The sequence below is a fragment of the Emys orbicularis genome, chromosome 7 (assembly GCF_028017835.1).
Source record: "Emys orbicularis isolate rEmyOrb1 chromosome 7, rEmyOrb1.hap1, whole genome shotgun sequence".
NCBI lineage: Eukaryota > Metazoa > Chordata > Testudines > Emydidae > Emys > Emys orbicularis.
This window is the reverse complement of record NC_088689.1, coordinates 45,449,324-45,470,153: the sequence shown is the minus strand read 5'-3', so window position 1 is coordinate 45,470,153 and position 20,830 is coordinate 45,449,324. Positions and strand designations below refer to the sequence as shown.

The 20,830-nt window shown below is 43.6% G+C and overlaps 2 protein-coding genes across 2 annotated transcripts in view; both read left to right on the top strand.

The window, feature by feature from the left end:
* Positions 1–6,511, top strand: part of STOX1 (storkhead box 1) — a 47,173-nt gene extending 40,662 nt beyond the window's left edge. Inside the window, exons 3-4 of the mRNA XM_065408588.1 lie at positions 2,842–5,218; positions 6,352–6,511. Coding sequence (XP_065264660.1) covers positions 2,842–5,218; positions 6,352–6,511 — 2,537 coding nt within the window. The remainder of the gene's footprint in view (positions 1–2,841; positions 5,219–6,351) is intronic.
* Positions 6,512–15,646: 9,135 nt separating this feature from the next.
* The window catches only part of LOC135881199 (nucleolar RNA helicase 2-like), a 42,568-nt gene continuing 37,384 nt past the window's right edge, over positions 15,647–20,830 (top strand). The window contains exons 1-3 of the mRNA XM_065407752.1: positions 15,647–15,772; positions 17,013–17,282; positions 19,199–19,274. Of these exons, the coding sequence (XP_065263824.1) occupies positions 15,671–15,772; positions 17,013–17,282; positions 19,199–19,274 (448 nt within the window). The 5' untranslated portion in view covers positions 15,647–15,670. The remainder of the gene's footprint in view (positions 15,773–17,012; positions 17,283–19,198; positions 19,275–20,830) is intronic.

Here is a 20,830-nt window from a genome sequence, read left to right as displayed (position 1 = left end):
CCAGGGTAACTAGTGAATGCAATGTGTGTGTGCCCTGCTGCTGAACCTGCCCCCGCGTCTGTACCCTGGTAAAGGTGACTGTCCTGTCCAATTACCAACCCCCTTCCCCCCCCTTCAAACAGACTCTCCTCTAAAAGAACATGATGGAAACAGTAATTAACAGAAACGTATTTTTTATTAGCAACTACACATGAAACTGGGGGATGAAACTGGGACGGGGGCTTGGGTGAGGCGGGAAGGAAAGGACTTATCAAATTTTGGGGAATGAGAGCCTTCTGGTACTTGAGCAGTCTGCAGGGGTGGAGTGAGAGTTTTCACGGACTCTGCTGCCCCTCCTTCTTGGGACTTTGGGTGAGGGGGGTATGGGACTTTGTGGCGGGGGAGGGCGGTTACTGCAGCGGGGCTCTGTCCTCCTGCCTCCGGTCCTGCAGAACATCCACAAGGCGCCGGAGCGTGTCCGTTTGCTCCCTCATTAGTCCAAGCAGCGTTTGAGTCACCTGCTGGTCTTCCTGCCGCCACCTCTCCTCCCGTTCCATGTGTGATCGGTGCATTTGGGACAAGTTCTCCCTCCACTGGGTCTGCTGGGCTGCCTGGGCTCGGGAGCAGCCCATAAGTTCCGAGAACATGTTCTCCCGTGTCCTCTTCTTCCTACGCCTAATCTGCGCTAGCCTCTGGGACTGTGATGCCAGGGTATTTCGGGAGACAGTCGCAGCTGTGGGATGGGAAAAAGGGAGTGAATTCCTCAGAAAGATAAATTTTGTTGTGAACAAAGAACATAGTCTTTCTCTGTGAACAAGACCATGCACAGCACCTATCACATGCCACTCAGGACAAGGTCGAATTTTCGGCCTTCGCATTCAGTGCCTGGGGTCTTGCAGTGCAGATCAGACAAGCGGGACAGGACAGCGGAATTTGGGTAACAGGCTGACATGGTAAGCTGTAGACTTGTGGCTGCTTAAAACTTTAATAATAGCACTGGCCTCCTTTCACGTTCAAAGCAATGCCAGTCCCTGCTGCCAGCAATCCGGGAAGCATGAACTCTGCCCCTGTCCCACCCCCTCGCGGCTGTCCCAGGGAAAGATCCCTGTATGCTGCTCCTCTCCCGCCTCCACCGCGTGGCTCTAAACAGCCAGTTACAGTTCTGTAAAGGAACAGGCAAGCAGTCCCAATACTAACATTCCCCTACCTAATTCAAAGCAGGTCACCATGAGCGACATCACTCTGATGAGGATTTCAGAGACGGAGAAAGAACGGATGCTTCGGGAAAGCCTGCAAAGACCAGGGCCGTATGCCGCCATGCTCTGCAAGGCTATGATCCCCGAGTACTTGCTTGTCTCCTGGCGCGGAAACGTTTCCTACCACGGAGGACCCAATAAGGCCGCTCTCCCCAGGAACCTGATGCAAAGGCTTTCCAATTACCTCCAGGAGAGCTTCGTGGAGATGTCCCAGGAGGATTTCTGCTCTATCCCCGGACATATAGACCGGATTTTACTGTAGCTGCACTGGCAGGGACTAAACAGTAGAGCGCCTAGGGCAAAACAATCATGCTAAACCGGACATTGTTAGATTTTTTTTCAGTAGTTGCACTGCCAAGGACTGAAACGTGAAGCGCCTAGGGCAAAGTAATCATGAAAAACCCATTGTTAATATTGTTAATATTCCTGTTCTGTTAAAAATAAATGTTTACATGTTTAAAACACTTACTGACTGATCCTTCCCCTGATTCTGTGTCCGGGTTAACGCCTGGGGACGGTTGGTAGGGGATCTCTGTAAGAGTGATGAAGAGATCCTGGCTGTCGGGGAAATCAGCGTTGTAAGCGCTGTCGACTGCCTCGTCCTCCTCATCTCCTTCCTCATCTTCCCCGTCCGCTAACATGTCCGAGGAACCGGCCGTCGACAATATCCCATCCTCAAAGTCCACGGTCAGTGGTGGGGTAGTGGTGGCGGCCACACCTAGGATGGAATGCAGTGCCTCATAGAAACGGGATGTCTGGGACTGGGATCCGGAGCGTCCGTTTGCCTCTTTGGTCTTCTGGTAGCCTTGTCTCAGCTCCTTGATTTGCACGCGGCACTGCGTTGCATCCCGGCTGTATCCTCTCTCTGCCATGGCTTTAGAGATCTTCTCATAGATCTTTGCGTTCCGTCTTTTCGATCGCAGCTCGGAAAGCACGGACTCATCGCCCCACACAGCGATCAGATCCAAGACTTCCTGATCAGTCCATGCTGGGGCCCTCTTTCTATTCTGAGATTGCATGGCCATCTCTGCTGGAGAGCTCTGCATCGTTGCCAGTGCTGCTGAGCTCGCCACAATGTCCAAACAGGAAATGAGATTCAAACTGCCCAGACAGGAAAAGGAATTCAAATTTTCCCGGGGCTTTTCCTGTGTGGCTGGTCAGAGCATCCGAGCTCGGACTGCTGTCCAGAGCGTCAACAGAGTGGTGCACTGTGGGATAGCTCCCGGAGCTATTACCGTCGATTTCCATCCACACCTAGCCTAATTCGACATGGCCATGTCGAATTTAGCGCTACTCCCCTCGTTGGGGAGGAGTACAGAAGTCGAATTTAAGAGACCTCTATGTCAAACTAAATAGCTTCGTGGTGTGGACGGGTGCAGAGTTAATTCGATATAACGGTGCTAAATTCGACATAAACTCCTAGTGTAGACCAGGCCTTAGACTCTTTTGTAAACCCTTCATACTTAATCAGTATGCTTCTTGTATGTCTTAGTCACTTCCAAATTTGTTACATTTCAGTAAATTACTGTTCACGTCTAACTTTTCATGATTTTATGTATTAACTTATTTCTGATTGAAATATTTATATACTGTATCTTTATTATAGGTATAGCAACTCCCTCACAAGAAATTCTATATAGTGTGCTTGGAACTCTAATTAGAGAAAGGAAGATATATCACACTGGAGAAGGCTACTTCATAGTGACCCCTCACACCTACTTTATCACAGATAATGTCATGAAAGACAGTAAGAAGTTCCTCTTAGAGGATAATTGCCCTCTACTGCCGTCCACCTCTTACCTTGTAAGCATGGAGAGCTCTGCAGATCTAACAAACGAAAATGTTCCTATGGTGTCTCATTGCAGATCCTGCCATTGTTTCCCTGCTCAGGCTATATTCAGTGAACAAAGACATCAGCAATTAATTAACCATGAACCTAATGGAAGAGGTCAGAAAGGCTCTGGTGAGTTGAAGCCCTCAGTTCAGAATCAGCCTCTCTCTAAATCAGTTGAGACTCAGTCATGTGACACAACCAAGTCCTTAACTTCAATGAAAGAAAAAGAAAAATGTAAAAAGTTTGGCCTTAGCCTTTTCTGGCATAGCACATCTAAAAAAGAAAAACCTAAAAAAAAGTATTCTTCTTTTTCTGCCCAATTTCCTCCTGAAGAATGGCCAGTCAGGGATGAAGATAATTTAGATAACATTCCACGTGACATTGAACATGAAATCATCAAGCGTATTAACCCTGTGCTGACAGTAGATAACTTAGTTAAACACACAGTACTAATGAAGAAATTTGAGGAACAGAAAAAATATATTAGTAAAGGCACCTCAACCGAAATGTTGACAATTAAGCAAAAGCATATCTCAAAAGGGTGTGTTCTTAAAAAGCAAAGTAAAACAGCAAAGCATCACAGGAAAGTTCAATCCAACAAAGAAAAGCAAATAAGAAAAACCCAGAGAAAATCTCAAGTCAATGAGGTAATGTCAGAAAATGACAAACAGGAAAAACATGCAGAGCGTCTATCACATGTTACAAATGAAGTCATAGCTCATGAACAACTATATGAGGACGCAACAGTTGTTAAATCCCATTTTATATATAAAAAGCAAATTAAGAATCCTTTTCAAGCTCTACCATGTAGAGAGAAACTTTCTACAAAAGGGCACAAAGGTCAGAAAAACAGTCAATTTAAGTCCAGGATTCAAAAGCAAGAATGGAATTTTCATAGGTCAGGGTCTTTGGATTCCTCAAAAACCTTTGACCATGAAGCCATACAATCAAATGCTGAAAAACGCAGTGACAAAGCCAAGCAAAACAAATCATCCCACATTAACAATTCTTCCCTCCAATCTATCAAAGGCCATTTCAGTGAATGCTCTAATTATCCACAATGCAGTACTTTACAAATAGATGATAAATGTCATTATTCCAGAGAGAGTAGCCTTTCTGACTATGTCTATAGAGGGGCAAACAAAAAAGTTATTGAAGATGTTCCAAAAACTTGTTTCTCTTACATTGAAGATATGTTTGAGTTTAAGGAAGAAATAAAGTATCCACTGAGTTCAAAACATACCCATCAGTGTGACAAACCTGCCATCATATGTGAACTACTAGATCAAACATCAAATCAGTTTCAGAATTTCAGTCTTTCTAATGATCCTGCTGACACTAACCAGTTTAAACAATCTGAAAATGGTGCAACTCAAAGACTAAGTACTGACAAAAAGAATGAACTAATGTTTAACAATACTACTACTAACTGGCCTGAGTCGGTTAACCCAGAAAAAAAAGGATTTACTGATGATCAGACTTTGTATCAAAAAATAGATGATGATGATGCTTGCAGTTCATTATATCTTGAGGAGGATGATTACGCTAAATCATATCAACAGCAACTCAGCCACACCATTTCAGAAACAGGAGACTGGAGTAAGGGAATACAACAAATAGGAACTGAACTGTCTCTCAGAAACTGGGGTCTTAATATTCATCCAGCTGAGTGCAATACTAATATAAATCAATTAGATTCTTGTGGGCATGAAGGAAATGAATGTTATAGTCATACTGGGTCAATGGATAGCTCACAAGAGTGCCAGAAAATGCATCTTGCAGGAGAGAATTGTTTCCGTGATCGGCTATCTCAGTTGGCTTACACACATCATGAAGAGAAAGTTGACCTTGCTGAACATGTTCAGGCTTCAGATATTGGTGTCAATATATTTGATTTCTGCAAAACAAATGAGGGTGACTCAGATGCTGAAACTTTGCCAAACACTCCCAATGAAATGAGAGAGAAATCAGCATGCTGGACACTGGGACTGCAGACCATGGAAATGAGAAAAAAAATTGGAAAAAAGCAACAGCTTTTTAATAGTACACATACTACAATTTCAGGGCCAAATGTCCAAAAAGAACCAAATAACTTAGAAGGAACAGAAAATCAGAGCATTACAGGAGACAGCGGAATTGATTCTCCAAGGTAAGAACACAAATGTCAATTATGTTATTTTTTAATAATAATAATATGATGATTTAGGAAGAATTGCTGGAATAGATAACAATTGTATTGTTATGAAGAACTCCATTGCTAAAATGCACTACAGAAATACCTCCAACAAGATCGTGCTAAAGCGTCTCTGGTATAAAACTTTCATACACTTAACTAATATAATATGTAACAATTATGTTTCTCTGAGGCAGAAAAATATCATTAATTCTGTGTTACAGATGGGGGAACCAAGACACAGAGAGGTTAAGCACTTTGGTAGGAGACACTGTGGCTTAGTGGTTAAAGCATGGGCCTGGTAATCTGGAGGCTTGGGTTTTGACATTGACCTTGCTATGTGATGTTAGGTATGTCGCTTAACCTCTGCGTGCCACAGTTACTCATCTGAAAACTAGGGATAATAGTTACTTACTTAAAATAGGTGTTTTGAGGTCTAATTAAATGTGCAAAATATTATTCAGGCTAGTCGGAGTTGCAAATAGATTTTACATGTTCTGGGCTCTTGGCCCTGTGCTTGTTCCTTTATCGAGGCATCTGTAAGCTTTAAGAGACTATCCTCGCTTTTCATAATTTTTTTGCAAATTCACCTAATCAGAAAAGGTCTTGTGTGAAACAATCTTGAGTTTCACATGTTTGCCTGCAAAAAAAAAAGATCAGGTGTCCAAATTTTCACAAAAATTTGAAATTTTGGGAAGTTTGAAATTGGAGGAAACTAAGTAAGTGGCAAAACACTAGTTGAAATTTTTGAGAAAGAGCGGGGTGGAATTTCTGTTAGTAACATCAAGGTGTCATATGACTCTTGACATGATAGCACTTGAATGTAGAGAAGACTTCCCCCCCCCCCCCGCCCCCTTCATATCCACTATCATTTTGAAAAGCTATTACACACTAAGGACCAAATCCTACAGTTCTTATTTAGGCAAAATTCCTAATTAAATCAGCATGTGTTTTGCCTGAGTAGAGACTATAGCATTTGGCCCTGTGTTCTTTTGGCATATTTGTGACTTATTTGCTGAGTATTGATAGTTTTAATTCTTAAATATATCTGGGTTATCAGAGTACCCACTATGTGGCACTAAAAATTAAATAAACTGTTTTATTTTTAGAACACAAAGTCTTAAATCTAATAATTCAGCCATTTTGGATGGGTTGAAAAGAAGACGAAGTTTCCTGCAGAACTTTGAAGGCATAAATAACAGTGCAAGGAGTGGAAGGATGCTTACAGAAAATACATTGCTGCAGTTAACTCCAGTCATGAATGTTTAAGTTTCTTCTCTTACAGAGCTTTGTGAATTCTTTCTTTTGTATAATGTAAATAGCATTAGTGTAAATTTTTTAAACAATCAGATAAATAAAGATGCATCTAAATCCATGTCTATACTTTAAACTTGTTTGAACTAGGGCTGTCAAGTGATTAAGAAAATTAATCGCGATTAATTGCGCGATCGTGGTGTTAAACAATAATAGAATACCATTTATTTAAATATTTTTGGATGTTTTCTACATTTTCAAATATATTGATTTCAGTTACAACACAGAATACAAAGTGTACAGTGCTCACTTTATATTTATTTTTGATTACAAATATTTGCATTGTTAAAAACAGAAGAAATAGTATTTTTCAGTTCACCTCATACAAATACTGTAGTGCAATCTCTTTCTCGTGCAAGTGTAACTTACAAATGTAGATTTTTGTTTTTGTTTCATAACTGCACTCAAAAACAAAACAATGTAAAACTTTAGAGCATATAAATCCACTCAGTCCTACTTCTTGTTCAGTCAATTGCTAAGACAAACAAGTTTGTTTACATTTAAGGGAGATAATGCTGCCTGCTTCTTGTTTACAATGTCACTTGTAAGTGAGAACAGGCGTTCGCAGTGCACTTTTGTAGCCGGCATTACAAGGTATTTACATGCCAGATATGCTAAACATTTGTATGCCCCTTCATGCGTCAGCCACCATTCCAGAGGACATGCTTCCATGCTGATGATGCTGGTTAAAAAAATAATGTGTTAATTAGATTTGTGATTGAAGTCCTTGGGGGAGAATTGTATGTCTCCTGTTCTGTTTTACCCACATTCTGCCATATATTTCATGTGATAGCCATCTCGGATGATGACCCAGCACATGTTCATTTTAAGAATACTTTCACTGCAGATTTGACAAAACTCAAAGAAGGGACCATTGTGAGATTTCTAAAAATAGCTGCAGCACTCGACCCAAGGTTTAAGAATCTGAAGTGCCTTCCAAAATCTGAGAGGGATGAGGTGTGGAGCATGCTTTCAGCAGTCTTAAAAGAGAAACACACTAATGCGAAAACTACAGAACCCGAACCACCAAAAAAAGAAAATCAACCCTTTGCTGGTGGCATTTGACTCAGATGATGAAAAAGAACATGCATCGGTCTGCTCTGCTTTGGATCGTTATCGAGAGAACCCGTCATCAGCATGGATGCATGTCTATGGAATGGTGGTTGAAGATGAAGGGACATATGAATCATTAGCGCATCTGGCATGTAAATATCTTGCGACGCCAGCTACAACAGTGCCATGCGAACGCCTGTTCTCACTTTCAGGTGACATTGTAAAGAAGAAGCAGGCAGCATTATCTCCCTTAAATGTAAACAAACTTGTTTGTCTTAGCAATTGACTGAACAAGAAGTAGGACTGAGTGGATTTATATGCTCTAAAGTTTTACATTGTTTTGTTTTTGAGTGCAGTTATGAAACAAAAACAAAAATCTACATTTGTAAGTTACACTTGCACGAGAAAGAGATTGCACTACTGTACAGGTCTGTCTCATCTTACGCTGGGGTTACGTTCCACAGTCAGCGCCTAAAGCGAAAATCGCATATAGTCAAAATTACATTGAGTGTAATGGCGGGAGGAATCGCCCACACTACAGAAACAGTATTTAAATTGTTCTTTTTCTTTTTCTTTTTTTTTGCCGACCGCGTAAAGCTGAAATCGCACATGTTAAATGCGCCTAAGATGCGACAGACCTGTACTTGTATTAGGTGATTTGAAAAATACTATTTCTTTTATCATTTTTACAGTGCAAATATTTGTAATAAAAATTATATAAAGTGAGCACTGCACACTTTGTATTGTGTGTTGTAATAGAAATCAGTATATTTGAAAAACATCCAAAAATATTTAATACATTTCAATTGGTATTCTATTGTTTAAAAGTGCGATTAATCGTGATTAATTTTTTTGAGTTAATCATGAGTTAACTGCGATTAATCAACAGCCCTAGTTTGAACATTTCACTTTGGATTCTTGACTTTTAATTAACATTTTAATAATAAGAGAGTTACTTTTGTTATAGCTATGTGACCATGTTTGTAATAAAAATGTGTAAAGCAAAACTATGGACTAAGAGTGTACTTCATTCAGGTCAAATTACTAGCCTGACATGATTGTAGGTGGAGCTCCAGTAGGAACCATACAACTACAATAAGTTGATACAAGTTGCACTTCCTAAACCTACTTCCTGTGTGCACCACTGGGCCAACAGAACCCACTAGATACCAGCATACACAAAAGAAATAAGTAGGAAAAAAGACTTAACATCCTGCCTCACCCTAAAAAAGCCACTTGAGACTGAAAACTTGCTATTGCTAGATGAGAACGAACACTAATAATACTCTGCTGACTAAAGCCAGTGGACCTACTCGTATAAGGCACACAGGAGTTAGCATTTATAAATACAAGTACAGTAACTCCTCACTTAACGTTGTAGTTATGTTCCTGAAAAATGCAACTTTAATTGAAACAATGTTAAACGAATCCAATTGTCCCATAAGATTTAATGTAAATGCGGGGGGTTAGGTTCCAAGCAAATTTTTTGGGGGCAGACAAAAGGCATTATACTGTATACTGTACTGTACTGTGGTTGGGAAGGGCCCCTGGCTTACCCCACACAGGCACAGCCCGCTGCAGGCAAGGACACTAGGAAGCACCTTTGCAGCAGCAGCGGCAGCTTCCCAGGAGAACAGGCTCGGATTTTGCCGGGAATGCTCCAGGCCCGCCTCCTCCTGTCCCCGCTCTACTCCAGGCCCACCTCTTCCCACCCCCACTCCACCTCCTCTCTGGAGCACGCCACATCCCGCCCCTCCACCCCCCCCAGGTGGGAGGGGGAGGAGCGGAGACACAGGGCTTCCCCACTCCTGCCCCTCCCTCCCAGAAAGTCCTAAGTGCTGCCAAACAGCTGTTTAGTGGTGTTTAGGATTTTCTGGGAGGGAGGGGAAGGAGTGGAGATGCGGGGCTTCCCTGCTCCTCCCCCTCCTTCCAAGCACTTCACGCTTAGGACTTTCTGGGAGGAAGGGGCAGGAGCGGGGAAGCCCTGCGTCTCCGCTCCTTCCCCCCTTCCCCCGAAAGTCCCAAGCGCTGGGGGGAAGGGGGAAGCGCTGGGAGGGAGGGGGAGGAGGCAGAGAAGTGGAACTTGTGCAATGCTCCCTTGTAAAGTCCCTGCTCTTCCACAGAATCTTACAAGCAGGCAGCCAAATAACGTTATAAGGGAGCATTGGACAACTTTAAACAAGCATGTTCCCTAATTGAGCAAGGACGTAACACTGAAACAACGTTAAGTGGGACAACGTTAGATGAGGAGTTACTGTAAAGACAATATATTACTGATATAGGATGCACAGGAGAATATAGACCAGGGGTCGGCAACGTTTGGCACGCGGCTCACCAGGGTAAGCACCCTGGCGGGCCGGGCCAGTTTATTTACCTGCTGACGCGGCAGGTTCGGCCGATCGCGGCCCCCACCGGCCGCGGTTCGCCGTCCCGGGCCAATGGGGGCGGCGGGAAGCGGCGCGGGCAAGGGATGTGCTGGCCGTGCCAAACGTTGCCGACCCCTTATATAGACTATATTAGTGCTACTAACTAAAAAATTTCACTTAGGCCAAACCTTATTGAATGTTAAATTAGACTCTCCGAAAGAGGACCTTTTCCTCTCTAAGTGCTAGAATGGTGGTGACTTAATCTCCTAATTCTAAAGTGGATAAAAATCAATGACTTTTTAAAAAATTGGATTTTTAAATTTAAATTAAATACAGATTTATGTAAAATAAACCTATTTAAAATTAAATTTGAAATTGACAACCTATATTAAGGCCTAAACTTACTACAATCTATTAATATAGTCTACATTATCTAAAAAAATTCAAGCAGTATATATTTGCTGCCAAAGTTTTAAAGGAAGTCAGAGCACTGATCTGGTGGAAGTCACTGGCTAAGCATTTGGAACCATAATCTGTTGAAGTACTAAACCAGCTTTTGACAGCAGTAGCCTCTTCTGCAGGTTTATTCAGTTCAATTACTAGTTTATTCAAATTGATTCAGAGTTGTAAAAGCAAGACAGTTTGTTTCTTCTTCCACTGTGTATAAAAGTGAGGTGAGAGGATGAGAGAGACTAGTTCTTAAAAACTTGGATATGGTGACAAGAAACAATCAGTTCAGTACACTAACTACAGATAGTACTTCCTTTGTTTAATAAATCAGTTTTAAATGCAAAACGTTTTGATACCCCTCCCCCCACTGTTATGTGTCCAACACATTTAAGGTAGTTTTATTTAACTAATAAAAATACCATTTTAAAATGTTGGGTTTTTTTAACTTTTTAATTGAATTCCAATTTTCATCCAAATGCAGCCTGACACAAATCAGAAGTAAAAATTAATCTACTAAATAAGAAATAAATCATTTACCATTTTACATTTTTATAATATGTCAGAAAAATTAAGAATCTGAATAAATGTATGTTTAGATATGTAATTTGTTTAGGTAAATGCATATAGATACCTTATATCCCCCTCATTAGCAAAAGCACGGCACTTGGTGAAAAGGCCATATTTAGTTGCAAATCAACATGTTTTGCCAGGCTGAAGTTGGTTCCTTATTCCCAGATCTTTATTCTCAGCACCAGGTTTTTATTCGTGGTTCCCTGATCCTTATTCAAAGGCCAAAATTATTTTAAAATACATCAATGTAAGATTAATTGTTTAGAAATTTCATCAAATTAATGATTGATTAAAATTTAAATTACTAATTATTAAATAATCAAGTAAGGAGCTGGGTTTTGACTGGCTATACAATGCAAAATGTGCTTCAGGTCCCCCTGAATGACATGTCCCCACGACTGTGGGACTGTTCTGAAGGAGCTGGGACATGCCACTCGCCGCCCCAAAGTTTCATTCCTGCACAGTCTGCTGTCATGTGTCACGATACCATCTCACTTCCATTTTGTGAATAGTGATTGAATAAGGAGCTGGGTTTTGTCAGACTGTACATGACAAAATGTGTCTCAAGTCACCCCAAGTGAAATGTCCCTATAAGTTACACTCTTTTGAAGGAGCTGGGACATGCCACTCCCTGACCTGAAGCTTCGTACTTGAACAGCATGTTGCCATGTTACATCCCTACCCCTCTTCCATATTATACTTAGGGCTTGAATAGGGAGTTGCGATTTGACTGACTCTACATGCCAAACTGTGTGTTGGTTCACCTCAAGTGACATGTCCCTGCATATGACAGACTGTGTTCCAAAGGACCTAGCACATGCCACTCGTTGGCCCCAAGCTTTGCTCCTGAACAATATGCTGCAAAAGTTCACATTCCCACCCCTCTTCCATATCATGCAGAGGGCTTGAGTAAGGAGTTGTGTTTTGACTGACTGTAGATGACAAAATAAGTCTTGAGTTGTCCCGTCCCTCCCGCCCCCCAGGTGACACATCCCTGCAATCATCAAACTGCACTGAAGGTACTGGGATATGCTACTCTTCAACCTGAAGCTTTATTCTTGAGCTATGTACTGCCACGTGTCATACCCCTATCCCACTTCCATAGTGTAAATGTTGCTTGAATAAGGAACTTGGTTTTATCTGGCTGTTTGTGGAAAAAATGCATCTGCCACCATTCGACTATTCTGAAGGAGCTGTGACATGCAATTTTGGGTATGGCTTTTCTGAGGTAAGTGCTAACTGATATTGTACCTCTTCTTCTATATTGTATATTTCAGTTGGTAAACATGCAAAAGACATGTAAAAATCAACACAGCAATATTCAATATTTGTAAATCCATCTGTAATGTTTTCACAAATTGTATAGAAGCTACAAATTAGGAAGCCTGTAAGAATGCTTGTTTGTTCTTAGACAACTTTAGAACAGAAAAAAGGCTTTATCAAATTTTAATTGTGTTAGAAATAGAAATACATTTGTTATTAGTGACTTTCTTTTGCTTGTTACACAATGGAAGTAAGATGAAGAAAGTACGGTTTGGGTTTTTGGAGTTGCTCTTGAGGCGCCTGAAAATATTTGCCTTTTTTCTTGGGTGTTGAATGTGGATTTTTATTCCAAGTCTTACCTTGAGTGGGAGGCTCTGGAATATCTAAATCAGCAACCTTGTCAGCTACTATATTCTTAGACTCCTGTTTCCTGTTACTGACATGCAAGATGCCTATTGCAGTTGCCCCATAGTTTAGCTTTAATTGTGAACTTCATAATTTCCACAAACTCTGAAGCTCTACAATGGAATATGTCATTTTTCACAATTCTGAACTAGTTTTCGACAATGGTGGTATTGTCCCTGGTTAATGGCCATTGTATTGCTTGTAGCATAATGCAACTCCATAATAGTACAGTAATATTGGGACATACTCGAATAGGACTTCCCACAGTTCAGTACTGTTAATATACGTTTGGAGGAGAATTTACATTCTCTAGATCATCTTTTTCCAGATGTGTGTGGTGGAATCAGTTTAATAAAAGGTGATTTCTGAAAATTGCTCTTTGTTTATTCTCAGTCACCATTTTCTGGTCAAATCTAAGAATGTCTTCAGTGACGGATATCTGTTGTTTCCATACAGGTTGTCTTACCTCTCTTATTAAGTCCCTGCACTGTCTGGTTAAATGTGCTGTACTGAAAAATCTTGCTGAGTCTGTTAATCATTTTACTACATTCATGTGTTTTCCCATTTTGCAATCGTGTACAAGAATACAAGAAAAACTTCTTGACATCGGTGGAAACTTTTACTTTAGCTACGTGTCCACAAATGTGTAATATTATAAAATCAACTTGCCTAACCAGCTATAAGGATCTGAGATTGTGTTTGTTTACAAGGCTCTGAAGTATTTGGAAGAGAACTGAGATGCTGCCATTCTTCTCAAACTCTGAAGAATCCAGATAATACACATTGATGTATTTTTAAATAGTTTGACCCTTTAAATAAGGAGCAGATACCACCAATAAGGAACCAGCTTCAGCCTTGACATATTTTAGAGATTACCAACCAATGAGAATCAACTTTTTTAAGGAAAATAACTGAAAAATACAAGTATAAAACAAGATTAAAACTGATTATTTAAATCAAGGTTTTAAACTAAAGCTGTTCAGATTGCATTCACGGAGCAGTAATGATGACCTCTAGTGGTGAAGACAATAAGGAGTCTGGTGGCACCAAAGACTAACAGATTTATTTGGGCATAAGCTTTCGTGGGTAAAAACCTCACTTCTTCGGATGCACAGTGGTGAAGATTTGTCTATTTTCATGGCTGTTACATCCTCGTGATGAGACTCTCACTTATTGTGGTCAGACGGCTTCTCTAAAAAAGAAATAATATGGGAAGGAAGGGGAGGTAATCAGAACAGGTTATACTTAAATAAATCCTGTATCTTCGGACAGATGGCTGTGTGCCCTGGGGACCCTTACAGCTAGTCCAGGACAGCTGTCTCAAACAGGCCCATCCTAGGAAAGCCCAGCGAGGTGGCAGCCCAACACTGAGCGCACTGCTCTGACTGCAGCGGGGCCCAGGGCATTAGTGCTGAAAGCCATTACACAAAACTATAAACCCTGTAAATGATGGAAAGGACTTCAAATGGGGGGGGGGCTCACGCACCCCAGCACCAGTGCCGGGTTTACAATGGCACCAGTGGATCCATAGAGCCGGGCCTATGCTCAGAAGGGGCCCCAGCCTGCTCTGCTTACACTGTGCCCCGAGACCCAGCTGGCTCCCCCCACCCACCACTTTCTCCTCTCAGCCTGCCTGCTGGCCAACCAAGGGTTCCTCTCCACCCCCGGCCCACACCCCTGCTCATCTCTGCCCCCCTGGCCAGACCCCAGTGCACCTCTGCTTCCCACCACCTGTGGGGCCCTGCCTGTCTCCCCAGAGCTGAGCCGCCTGGGACTGGTGTAGAAGCCTGACCAATCTCAGCCGGGGGGACGACAGTGGGGCGTGGCTGGGCCCCTTCAGGCAACTGTGTCTTGAGGGATCCTGGCCGGGGCAGGCCCTGGCCTGGCTGATCACGCCGCTCCCAAGAGGCTGGAGTAATTCCCAGCACAGGGACCAGCCCTGGCTACGCTGCCGGCTCAGCCCATCGACTCTGGTGAGTGTGGCCAGGAGGCAGGGCATGGGAGAGGAGGTGTCTGGGTGGGGTGTTGGGCTGTGAGGGGGCAGGGAAGATGTGTGTGTTGTGGCACTAGGGAGTGGGGGTTCTGTGTGGGGTGCTGGGCAGTTGTGGTGGGGCTGTGGGTAGGGGTGGTTTTGTGCAGGGTGCTGTGCATTTGTGGGGGAGGTCTGGGAGAACACTGGACATAGTGGGTCTGGGGGGGGGCTCTGGCCACATGGAGGAGTTGGGTGGAGTTATGGGGTGTGTGGCATGGCACAGAGCCACTGGCCACTGTGCATCTGGCAACTGCTGGTTTGTAAATAGTGCCCTTGCACTGGGCTGGTAGAGCGGGGCCACCCCGCCATACCATGTCCCGCCCCTTGACGCTGGCTGGCCCCAGTCTGGGTATTGACTTCTCTGCGCCATGCTCCCTTGCCTCCATGGGGGCCCACAAAAGGTTAATGCAGCCCTGCCCAGCACCTCTGGCCTGGGGTGCACGTCGAGCAGCACCGCTGGGAAGGAGACGGTGCCTCGGGGAGGGGCGCAGTGCTTGTGACGCGGGACAAGTGGGCCAGGCCTGTTCGCTGCGTAGGGTGCGGGCAGCGCCCAGAGACGTAGGAGGCTCGCGAGGGAGCCGCACTCACTCCGCTCTGGGAAAGTAACGGCGTCAGCACACGCCCAACGCGCTGCCCACTGCGTTTGGAACCTTATGGTCGCTGTAGCCCCGGTGCATGTTGGGCCCTGTAGTCTCATTGAGCCCAGGTGCATGCCGGTCCTCGTAGTCCCCATGGCGCTGCGTTCTGCTCTATGTGACGCTGCTGGTTGCCGGCGAGGGTAGTGGGCGTGGCGCGAGCCGCTGGAGGGCCGGCCCTCGTGCAGGCCAGTGATGAGCGGTTAAGCCGGTCCCTGCCCGCGCCTCACTGGTTGCAGGCCGGCGAGAGAGTGCCGGGGCGGAGTTTGTTCTTCTCACGCCCGTCCTGGCTCCTTGCGGCAAGTTCGCTCCCGGCGTCCGCGCGGAGCAGCTGGGGGAAATGCCCGAAGCCACCCGTCTTGAAGCCAGCAGCGGGGACGAGGCCGAGAGCCCCATGGAGAGCGGGACCGCCCTGGAGAGCAGCAGGCGGAGGAGGCACAAGGTACCGGTGCCTTTTGCGCTGTCAGGCTGTGTGCGGCAGGGTCCCGGCTGCCTCTGGCGAGAACCAGCTTCCCCGGGGCTGCCAGCCTGCCGTCGGGCCGGACTCGTGGGGCGCAGCGTGGCCAGATTGTGTGGGAGCGGGGCGGCCAGTGCTGTCCCTGCACGGGATCCCCAGCCTCGCACTCGCCCAGTGGGGTGGCGGCGCCTCTTGCCTGGGGGATCCCTGGGGCGTCGGCTGGGCGTTGGGCAGCGTTCCCTCCACAGCCCGCTTGTTTCTGTTACCCGGTGGTCGTGCCCCAGCTGACCAGCCCCTCCCGGGCCCCTCCGGCGCTGGTCCCTGGCTGCCGCTGACGGGAGAGGCTTTGCCTTTCCCATGCTCACTCTTTTCTTCTTGTGTCTTTTGCCCTTACCCATGTAACTTTCCCTTAGCAATGTTGGTATGTAAGCCCGTTAGCTGTCCCGAGTGCTTTTAGTGTTATACCCAGGCAGTGTTTTTGTGTGTTGGTGGTATTGTTGTGCAGGAATCGGGGCTTGCATTGCACAGCGATCACTAGAAGTACTAGGACAGTAGAGCCGGATTTGGGATAAAAATCACATTTTGTCCATTCATTTCGTACTCTCAGCTCAAAAACCTGTGCTTTGGTATGAATCCTGTAGTCTGTTTTATGACAGACTCTCTTAAGATTTTTTACTTCTCATATTTTGGTACTGTTTACTGCCAGAAACAGTATACCAAACTCAAGTCAGGTGTGATATGGTAACCCTATGTTTCTACTTCACACCAAAGTATATGGTCACCTTTTTAAAAAGGATGAAGTATTTTATAGTATCTGTTACAAGTAATCTAAAAAAGAGGGTAAAATTTTAGGATTAAACCATGATATTGATCTCTTGGAAATTCCTTAATGGGTTGTAAACTACTTTGTAAAAAAATCACGTGTATTATGGTTTGAGTTCCAAATGAATGGAAAATATAAATTCTTTGCAAATAAAATCAGAAAAATGCATGATGGGATTTCCCCCCCTAACCTGAATGAGTCTGTTTTCATACATGCCCTTATGCAAAAGCTGTCTCAGATTTTAACTAATATGAAAACAAGTATTTACAGATGGATAGAGAGCAGCCAGTTCCTTTCATTCTTGGAACAATTACATGTTTTTACAATTTCACAAAGCCTTGGGATGGTATGAAAATCTGCAGTTTTATTTTAATTGTGGTTTCTTTGTTTATTACTTAATAGAAAGATAAAAAAGAGAGAGAGTCTAAACACCATGATAAATCCAAGAAGAGGAAATCCCAAACAGAGGAAAATGGGCTGTCTGAAGATGACCTTGAACCTCCCAAACTCAAAAAGATGAAGGGGAGAGAGAGAGTGAATGGAGATACTGGGGAAGGAAGTCTAGAGCACAAGAAGAAATCCTCCTCCCTAAGTAATGAAGTCACCCCCAAAAAAACACAATGTAATTTCAGTGAAGCATCAAGTGGAGAGTGTGACAGCGAACAAGAGCAGGTGCAACTAGACGCTGGGTTTTGCTACAGTTGGGTTCCTCTATTACAGGGGTCGGCAGCCTTTCAGAAGTGGTGTGCTGAGTCTTCATTTATTCACTCTAATTTAAGGTTTCGCGTGCCAGTAATACATTTTTATAGAAAGAGACCTTCTAAAAATATTATAATATATAACTAAACTATTGTTGTATGTAAAGTAAATAAGGTTTTAAAAATGTTTAAGAAGCTTCATATAAAAATTAAATTAAAATGCAGAGCCCCATGGAGTGGTGGCCAGGACCCGGGCAGTGTGAGTGCCACTGAAAATCAGCTCGCGTGCCGCCTTTGACACGTGTGCCATAAGTTGCCTACCCCTGCTCTATTACAACATGATTGAGTTTGGAAGAAATTCTCTCTAATAGATTTACTTGTCAACATTTGTTTTTGTGTAACCAATGTAAAGGGTATTTAGCTTTTACTTAAATTACAACATGGGCAGCTGCAAAACTTGAAAAGTCTGAATGTTCAAGTTTTGTATTGCATCGTCATACCTCACAGGAAATATATTGGTTTAAAAGTACATAGTAATAACATGTTAAATATGCTGCGTGGAATATAGCAGGATTTAATTTAATGTTAATGACCCACTAACACGGCTTCCTGACTGAGGCAGTTCAATGCTGTGGGTAATAACTGCAGCCAGGTAGTCCTTTAAGATTCGATATGGATGCAGTTTCCAGGAGTCTATTTTAATTGGTCTATCTTGAATATAATTAACTTTTACAGTAAAGTAAACTTGAGTTGATTCTAGTTGAAAACTACTGCATATATGTATATGCTCTGCTCTAAATGTTTGTGCTTGACTTAGTCCTCCAAAATCCCATGAGAAGAACTAGACTGATTTTAAAAATGAAAAATCTTTACTGCAGATTAGTTCCCCAAATATACCCAATCATAACAAGAGTTTGTGTTTCTAAATGTAATGTGCTTATTGCTGAAAACCTTCTTTTGGAAACATGGAGAGAAGCAGTAACTCCCATATTCTTTTCTGTTATTTCTTTATAGTTTTTTCCTTGCTTGAGTCCCATTTGATGTGAAGTAGCAATAAGGTTAGTGCTCATTAGTCCTCTTGTGGAGAGAGACTGAACCTTCACAGAAAAATAGGCTTGTAAAGTTTTACTTGGTGCCCCTCAGAGCCCTGAAGTCCCCCATCCTAGCTTTCTTTCCTCAGAATTCTGTGTTGGAGCCACCATATCATCAAAACTGTATTAAAACTGCATCATAATCTGTGGAAGGCATTGATATTAGTGAAATGTGGTTCACGTGCTTAAGGTTTGAAACTGTTGCCATAGCAGTGCACCAGTGTAGGCTAATCCAGGGAGTAAGAAATGGCTTGGAATCAAACCTGACTTTTGCTTATTGCAGTACAAATCACTATCACTGGGCCACCAGTAACTGTTTTAAAAATAAACATCCTTGAATTAAACTGAACGAGTACTGGAAGCCCTAGTTATGTGTAACTTGTATCCATTGAATTTGTAGTGGCTACAACACAGAATTCTGAGGAAAGAAAGCTAGAATGGGGGACCTGAGGGATCTGTGGAGGTCATCAAGTAAAACATAACAAGCCTACTTTTCTGACTCTGTTCAGTCTCTCTCCACAAGAGGACTAATGAGCACTAACCTTGCTATTTCACATGCATTAGATACAAAAAATGTGACTTCCTAATGTAAGTTTTAAATCCGTTGCATGGAGGTCACACAAGACAGTGGTGTTTAGTAGTTAGAACAAGAGATTGGATTTCAGGACCTTGTGTTGTGGTCCTGATCCTGCTACTGAAAAGCTGACCTTGGGATAAGTCATTTAACCCTTTCTGCCTTAATTTTCTTACCTCTGAAATGCTCAATACTTATGTGCAAAGTATTATTTTTACCTAACAGGAACTGACTGTAGAGCAGAAGGAAGGTGCTTTTTCCAATTTTTGTATTTCCAAAGGGACTATTGAGCTTCTTCGAGGTAACTTTCTTGGCATAATAATTTAATAGTAAAACTGACAGAACAGAAGCATCTTTAATTCTGTTCGTGTTGATTGTGAGGGAAAAGTAGTAATAAGATGTGTCCCCTACCCTTGTGTACGCAAACACTGTTGTCACACTTCTGGTGGAACCCAAATGGCATGGTATCCACATATGTCGTCCTAGTCAGCCCAGCCTTTATGCTAGGACTTTAACTAACATAAACCCAATATCAAGATACTGTGGCTTAAAATTACTTTATTCCATTTACAGAATAAGAATTAATTCCACTGAAATTGAGCTAAAAGTTCTACAAAAATACTAATGAACAAATTTATAACACAATATTTGTATGTAATATTATAACAGGATCAAGTAATTCATAAACGACTGTTTTAAATCAAACTACTCAAGAGATTGAAGAAATGGGTGGAGATTACTGCATAAATAGGGCAGCATAATTCTTCTTTTGAGGGAAAGTTGCTGGGTAGGAACAGAGTAATCAGTATCTCTGGCAATGCAATGTTAGCAAATTGGGTGAAGTGAGTCCAAGAGCCTTATTGAACTGGATTCTGAGACTAAGGGTATGTCTACACTACGAGAGTAGTTCGATTTTACTTAAATCGAATATGTGGAATCGATATTACAAAGTCGAACGTGTGTGTCCACACTAAGGACAGTAATTCGACTTTGTGAGTCCACACTAACGGGGCAAGCGTCGACATTGGAAGCGGTGCAGTGTGGGCAGCTATCCCACAGTTCCCGCAGTCCCCGCTGCCCATTGGAATTCTGTGTCGAGCCCCCAATGCCTTCTGGGGAAAAAAATGTGTCGAGGGTGGTTTTGGGTAACTGTCGTCATCCAACCGTCACCACCGCCCTCCCTCCCTGAAAGCGCCGGCGGGAAATCAGTTCGCGCACTTTTCTGGTCAGTGACAGCCCGAACGCCACAGCACTGCGAGCATGGAGCCCGCTGCGACCATCGCTGCAGTTATGGCCGTTGTCAACACCTCGCAGCTTATCATCCACCTTTCCCAGAGGCAGATGCTGAGAAATCGGGTGAGGAGGCTACGGCAGCGCGGTGAGGACCTGAAGTCTGAGAGTGGCACAGACCTGTCACAAAGCACGGGACCCCGCGCCGAGGACATCACGGTGGCAATGGGTCATGTTGATGTTGTGGAACGGCGATTCTGGGCCCAGGAAACAAGCACGGACTGGTGGGACCGCATAGTGCTGCAGGTCTGGGATGAATCACAGTGGCTGCGAAACTTTCGGATGCGTAAGGGAACTTTCCTTGAACTTTGTGAGTTGCTGTCCCCTGCCCTGAAGCGCAAGGACACCCGGATGCGAGCAGCCCTGACTGTCCAGAAGCGAGTGGCCATAGCCCTCTGGAAGCTTGCAACGCCGGACAGCTACCGGTCAGTCGCGAACCACTTTGGCGTGGGCAAATCTACCGTGGGGGTTGTTGTGATGCAAGTAGCCAACGCAATCGTTGAGGTACTGCTGTCAAAGGTAGTGACCCTGGGAAACGTGGAGGTCATCCTAGATGGCTTCGCCGCG